Source organism: Marmota monax, unplaced genomic scaffold, assembly GCF_021218885.2.
Source record: "Marmota monax isolate L192 unplaced genomic scaffold, Marmota_monax_Labrador192_F-V1.1 WCK01_AAM20220418_F8-fsc00053, whole genome shotgun sequence".
Lineage (NCBI taxonomy): Eukaryota > Metazoa > Chordata > Mammalia > Rodentia > Sciuridae > Marmota > Marmota monax.
Genome location: NW_026693153.1, coordinates 9,015,098 through 9,022,832, shown reverse-complemented (window position 1 = coordinate 9,022,832; position 7,735 = coordinate 9,015,098). Strand labels below are relative to the sequence as shown.

General features: G+C 32.2%; 1 protein-coding gene across 1 annotated transcript; it reads left to right on the top strand.

The window, feature by feature from the left end:
* The first annotated feature begins 5,593 nt into the window (after positions 1 to 5,593).
* On the top strand, positions 5,594 to 6,520 carry LOC124100078 (olfactory receptor 5K3-like). The gene has a single exon (XM_046455394.1). The coding sequence runs from the start codon at positions 5,594 to 5,596 to the stop codon at positions 6,518 to 6,520; it is 927 nt and encodes a 308-aa protein (XP_046311350.1).
* Positions 6,521 to 7,735: the final 1,215 nt, after the last annotated feature.

The window sequence follows — 7,735 nt, the reverse complement described above, 5'->3', positions numbered from 1 at the left end:
CAGGGTGATGTTGGCCTCATAGAATGAATTTGGAAGAGCTCCCTCTTTTTCTATTTCCTGAAGAAACTTGAAAAGTATTGGTATTAATTCTTCTTTAAAGGTTTTGTAAAACTCCGCTGTATACCCATCCGGTCCTGGGCTTTTCTTGGTTGGTAGTCTTTTGATTTCTTCTTCTATTTCATCCATTGATATTGGTCTGTTCAAATTGTGTGTATCCTCCTGACTCCGGCTGGGCAAATCATATGACTTAAGAAATTTATCTATGTCTTCACTATCTTCTATTTTATTGGAATATAGGTTTTCAAAATAATTTCTAATTGTCTTCTGTATTTCTGTAGCATCTGTTGTGATATTGCCTTTTTCATCCCGTATGTTAGTAATTTGAGTTCTCTCTCTTCTTCTCTTCGTTAGCATGGCTAAGGGTCTATCGATCTTATTTATGTTTTCGAAGAACCAACTTTTAGTTTTGTTAATTTTTTCAATAGTTTCTTTTGTTTCAATTTCATTGATTTCCACTCTGATTTTAATTATTTCTTGCCTTCTGCTACATTTGCTGTTGTTTTGCTCTTCCTTTCAAGTGGATATACTTTTTTCTCAGCAGCACATGGATCCTTCTTAAAAATAGACCATATATTATGCCATAGGGCAACCCTCAGTAAATATAAAGGGGTGGAGATAATACCATGCATTTTATCTGATCATAATGGAATGAAACTGGAAATCAATGATAAAAGAAAGAAGGAAAAATCCTACATCACATGGAAAATGAACAATATGTTACTGAATGATCAATGGGTTACAGAAGACATAAAGGAGGAAATCAAAAAATTCTTAGAGATAAATGAAAATACAGACACAACATATCAGAATCTATGGGACACAATGAAAGCAGTTTTAAGAGGGAAATTCATCGCCTGGAGGTCATTCCTCAAAAAAAGAAAAAACCAACAAATAAATGAGCTCACACTTCATCTCAAAGCCCTAGTAAAGTTATATTTCATTGTGGTTTTGGTTTGCATTGCATAAATGGTTATCCATCTTGAAAAATTTTCACATACCTGTTGGTCATGTATATATCTTATTTGGAAAATATCTTCTTAAGAATATTTAGGACCATATTTAATTGCATTATTTTATTGCTGTTGAATTATTGCTTTATGTGTTCTGTATATCAACCCCTTAACAGATATACATATTGTAAATATTTTCTCCTGTTTTGTAGATTGTTCCTTCACTCTAATGATCACTTCCTTTGTTGTGCTGAAGCTTTCCAGTTTGATGCAATCTTTTTTGCCTATTTTTGCTTTCGATTCCTTGTTATTGGGTTCTTCTACAAAAATTCCTTGCCTAGTCCAATTTTTCAAAACATTTGTTTCATAGGTTTCATAGTAGTTTCATAGGTTCATAAGATATTTATGTCTTCAATCGTTATTTAGTTGATTCTTGCAAACACTGAGAGTTTGGTGATGATGTTTTATCTTCTGCATGATTTTTTTCTTCTCCATTTTAGCAGCTTATTTATTTAAATGAATGTCTTATCCTAATATGTATTCTTAGCATCCTTTTATAAATCTCTCAGCTACAGATGTATTGGTTTACTTCTAGGCTTACTGTTCTGCTCCATTGTTCCATATGTCTCTTTTTATGCTATTTGATAATTATGCTATTTGATAACAAATACTTTATAATATATTTTGAAGTCAGGTGTTATAAATTCATTCTGCTTTGTTTTTTTATGTTAAAATAGCTTTAGTTATTTAGCATATTTGTTTCTGTTTATTGTTGTTGTTAATTTGTTTGTTTGTTTAAGTACCAGGGATTGAACCCAGGGGCATTTAACCACTGAGCCACATCCCTAGCCCCGGGCATTTATTCTATTATATAAATTTTAGGATTATTTTCAAGTTCTGTGAATAAGGTCACTAGTAATTTGTTGACAATTGATTGAATCTATAGATTGCTTTGGCTAGTATGAATATTTTTGACAATATTAATTCTTCTGATCCATGGACAATTTTTGTCTCTACTTCACTTTCTTTCATCAATACTTTATAATTTTCATTGCAGAGACTCTTGACATCTTTGGGTTCATTTATATCAAGATATTTTATTTTATTTTATAGCTATTATAAATAAGATTGCTTTCTTGATTTATATTTGAGATAATTTGCTATGGGCATTTATAATTGCTATTTACTTGAAATTTATGTGTAGATTTTTACTTGGTAATATGGAGACATTTCTGGGATATAGAGAATTTAGAGCACTTTTCAATAAGGTTTCACTTTTCTGAAGGAAAATAAACATTCTGGAAAGATGTAGATTACACTATTAATCATAGTTATTATTTGGTAGCCATCAAAGTTACATATTTCATATGTTTTAATTTTCCTTTTATTCATTTATGCCTTATATGTCTTCTCTTTTTTCAGTTTTTCTGTGAATGTGCATGGAAGTAAATTTTATAATAGAACCTTTGTCTTTGAAAAAACCAAATACATAAGGAACTGGAAAATATCGTCATTCTTTGTGTGTGTGTGTGTGTGTGTGTGTGTTCATGAAGCTACCTTCACTTACTACTGTTTTTATACCACTGTCTCACTGACATGTCCAGACAGAGTCAGGCTGGCTTGATTCAGCACCTGGTCCTTGAGTGTGAAAGTCAAGTTGAATCAATGCATTGGATAGGGGCTTGCTCATTTATTAAAAGAGGGGCTGGACTGTTTCTCCTAAACATCTTGGATTTGACATGACTGCTTAAGCAATCCCTCTTCACCCTCTCTGGAAGTGCTTTGATCCAGGTACACTCCAAGATTTCCTTGTAGGCACAATAAGGTAACTTCTGACCAGCTGTTGACCCCATTGCCCACATTAATGTGGGATTGACATGTAGGCGAAGCCCCACTAAATAGGATAGCCACTGTGACACTTCTGAAATTTGACTAAGGTCAAAAAGTCCACCACCTGACATGAAGGAGGACTTGATCACCTGATCGTCAAAGAGTACAAAATACAGTCCCCAGTTCTCCTAACATCAAACAGTAATAAATTTGGAGACTTAGCATTGTCTCCTTTATTGTTTTCTGCTTGGAAACAGCCCATTCTCTCTATTGAGAGTGTTCTCTGCTTATGCCTCACTTTGTTTTTACCTTATTTTCACCTATAATAGAGTTCTCTTGCATTGCTTTTTGTGACTGAGTTTAAATTTTCTTTCATCAGAACACATGAACTGAGGTTTGGAGTTTCAGCTCCCCACTTTCCTGTGTCAAGAGAATTGTAAAGTTAGAATAATTCTGTACAAGTCAGCAAGATGATCATCAGACATACTTCAGTGAAGGGCTTTTACTTTCACCTCATTGTCTCACAAGACATCTTTAATTAATTTCAACTAGTTTATTTGTTTTTAGGACTTATTATCTCCAGGGAATAACATGATTTCAGTGCAGGGTGATCCCTTTAGGATATGATGGAAAACTTTAAGTGGGCAGTGTAAGAGACATGATTATTAGAGATGATCTCTAAATATTCTCTGAAACTTTTATTCTTCTGATCCCAAATGCTTTGGAGAGAAAGCTACATATGTATTCTAAATTCTGACAGCATTATCATAAAGGAAAGAAAGCATTTGAAAAGCTTATTCTCGGAGAAATCTAGGTGAGAGAACCATTTCAACATATTTTTATTCCTAATTTTTATGACCATAAATATTTACCTTTCTGAATCACTTATCATTTTCATTTTTTCTTACATTTTGATAGCATTCTCATCTTTCTGGCTCTTCTCAAAAATCACATAGTATGGCAAATAGGATGAGAAACAATGGTGTAAATCCACTAATTTTTTCCTTATAAGAACAAATTTTAAAATATATAGGTAAGCTCATAAAAAATCAATTAAATAATTCAGCCTAGTACCTTGAAAATTATTTATAACAACTAATCACATAACTGGAATTTAATATTATAGGCAAAGAATTTTCTACCATCTTCCTTTTGGTGTTTTGATTATGGAAGTATAGATACATTTTGACAGTGGAATTTATATGACATGATTTCTCAGTAGATAGGTCCCTATATATCATTAAATAATAAGAGGAAATAGCCTCTTAAAGCAAAACAAACTTTGAATTCAAAATTTCTATTTGCATTTAAAGTTTCTTTCTTTTTCTAAGTGTTTATAGCCGAAATATAAAGATGAGCCTAAAATATTTGTATCTATTATGTTATACCTTACAGAATTTTATAAATTTTCTGAGATAACTGAAAAATAATAGAAAAGAGTCAATTTAGATGAAGTAAAGATATCTAAGTTTCTTATGATGCTGATGTTGAAAATTTTCCTTGTAGATAACAATGTACAGAGACAAAGAGGTTACTAAGGATTATTACTAGATAAACCAATTCACCCATAGGGCAAGTTAGGATTGGAATCAATTCTGCTTTTTTTCCATATATTTTACAGCTTCTTTCACAGAAGTATGAAATTTTTAAAAAACAATCTCAAAATGCTTGTAATATAGTTTGAAATTTTTTCAGATAGGTGCAATAAAATAAAGCAATGTACATTATACAGGAGAAATTGTTTTAGGTATAGAAGATATGCTGTGAAATTCAGAAAAGGAGATTGTTGTGTTCTGGAACATTCAGTTCAAACTTTATTGAAAAGCATTATATGTAACCTATACCCTACTAAAAAAAGAGAGAGAGAGAAAAGACTTAGATATTTGGGAAAAAAATAATCAATGGAAACCATGGAAGAGAAAGGGTCAGTATGTGTAAAAATGGGTGACACCAGGAAAGGGAAGGTAATAGCATGGAGTGTTATTGCTTTCATGTTCCAAAGTAACTCACTTTAAGGATGAATAGTCATCTCCATCATCTTTAGTGATAGTTCTACAATCTCTAAGGTATAAATTTAACATGTCTGAAATATGACTTTTCAAAAATGTTTAATCCTATAAAACATGCTTCTTGTAATAAAAATGCACATTTATAGGTAAATTTTCTTAAATTTATTTTAGAGGATCTCAAACAGTGACACTATAAATACCTAGGTACAATTATCTAATTATTATACCCATATTTTATATTATAATTGCATGAATTCATACTTTAAGTATCACACAAGGCATTATCAAAATTGCTTTGTGATCCGGGAACAGCAGCACACACCTGTAATCCCAGCAACTCAGGAGCCTGAGGTAGGAGAATTGTGTATGTAAGCCAGCCTCAGCAATTTAGCAAGGCCCTAAGAAACTCAGCAAGACCCTGACTCTAATAAAATATATTTTTAAAAATGGGTTGGGGCTGTTGCTCAGTGGTTAAGTGCCCCTGAGTTCAATCCCTGATACAAAAAAAAAAAAAAAAAAAAAGAGTCTTTGTGAATGTTAAAAGTTGTTCCATGGGGTCATATTTGCTCACACTTTCACCAAATGAATGACTCCTAATAGTAATTGTACTTGTAATCTTGAGAGTAAACAGGATACTGGAAGAATAAGCCCCTCCATTATGAAAGGAAAAAAAAATTGAAAATTATATATTCTCAATTAGAACATTATATGCCCATAATTTTTCTCCCAACAGAAAAGCTAGAGATGACTAAGGATAATTACTCCTTAACAACAGATTTCATCCTCATGGGATTTACAGATAATCCAGACCTAAAGACCCTTCTGTTCGTAGTGTTCTCTTCCATCTATCTGGTCACCATGGTGGGGAATCTAGGGTTGGTGGCCTTGATTTACATGGAGCGCCGTCTTCACACACCAATGTACATCTTCCTGGGCAACCTGGCTCTCATGGATTCCTGCTGTCCCTGTGCCATCTCTCCCAAGATGTTACAGAACTTCTTTTCTAAGGACAGAAGAATTTCCCTCTATGAATGTATAACACAATTCTATTTTTTCTGTTTTGCTGAAACTGTAGACTGCTTTCTTCTGGCAGCAATGGCCTATGACCGCTATGTGGCCATATGCAGACCACTGCAGTACCACACCCTGATGTCAAAGAAACTCTGCATTCAGATGACCGCAGGAGCCTACATAGCTGGACACCTCCACCCTACAATTCATGTAGGACTTCTATTTAGGTTGGTTTTCTGTGGGTCTCATCAAATCAATCACTTTTTTTGTGATGTCCTTCCATTATACAGACTTTCTTGTGTGGATCCTTATATCAATGAATTGATGGTACTTATTTTGTCAGGATTTATTCAAATATTTACTATTACTGTAGTACTAATCTCTTATTTCTATATTCTTTTCACTATATTCACAATGAAATCCAAAAAAGGAAGAGGAAAAGCTCTATCTACTTGTGCCTCCCATTTCCTCTCTGTGTCAATATTCTGTGGTTCTCTGCTCTTCATGTATATTCGGCCAAATTCATTTAAAGAAGGCAATAACGATATACCCGTTGCTGTATTTTATACTCTAGTCATTCCTCTGTTAAACCCTTTTATTTATAGTCTAAGAAATAAGGAAGTAATAAATGTCATCAAAAGAATTGTGATAAAGAGATAACTTTGTACAGTTATCTGAAACAAATATTGTCCATCTCTCTTGGAAAATTGATTTTAATTTGATAATATCTATTTCTTAACATACAGGTACTGAGAAAGTAGAAAACACCTGTTTCAGGAATAAAATATTAAATTCTGACAACATGATGATATTGCTGTCAAATTTCTATAGAAAGTAAGACTGCTAAAGTACTTCAAAATATATGGAACCTCATTCCATTAGATATAAACTAAAATGATATTCCCTGAATGCCGATATGAAATCCGTTCCAGTTCTTCACAAATAAAAAATACTAGGAATAACAGTTACCATGTATAGAAGATGCTACTATTTAATTTTTTTTTGCAAATTCCTTGAATTCCAAAATACAATCTTATAATTTAAGGCACATTTCAAGGTCTCAAACACTAATATTTGTTAATGCAACACCATCTCTGGAAAGCAAACTATATTTGAATTTGCTCTTCAAATTGATTTTACTTCCTCCAGGAGAACAGTTTGAATGTGTATGCAAAGATAATATCTTGTAATTAAGAATGTTTTCATTTTTAGTGTCAGTCATTTTTACTCTGAAATTAAAAGTACCTATATATGGTGAGTTGTCAATTTGTATTTTATAACAACATTATTCATAATGAAAATCATAAGATGTTTATTTTTTTCAAAGACTTTACTTTATATAACCAACACATATGAGACTGTAATTCACATACCAATTAATCAAATTTTTTTCTCCCAAATTTCAGTACTTCCTTCTTTGTGTGTTTCAACCATGTCACTTCTGATTTTATATTACCAGTACTCAAACTGTGCCTGAAATATTTGGATATTCAGTAAATATTTCTTTCAAAATATTCTTTGTATACCTATGTTAGAATTAAATGCATTTAATTTTTTATAATTTTGAATGACAAATATGTTGTTAGTTTTTCTGTTTTGATTTCTAATCTGGAAAACATCAACAGACATTTGCAAAGTCTCTGAGGATATGAAATATGTTTCACAACCATAAAAGAATTCAGAGACCAAAAAGTTTAAGAATCTCTGAATTGGATGTATATTATACACATGGTATTTTAATGGTAATTTTCAGTTCTCAGAATTATATTCATTGATTTTCTATTCCTTTTCTAATAGCACCATGGTTTTCATTGTTTATTTCAACAGCACCCACCACTAAACCTCACCACTAACCCACCACTGAGTTCCAGACAT

What these genes read in the sequence shown, in the direction of transcription:
- LOC124100078 (XM_046455394.1), top strand. Translation starts at nt 5,594, where the DNA reads ATGACTAAGGATAATTACTCCTTAACAACAGATTTCATCCTCATGGGA.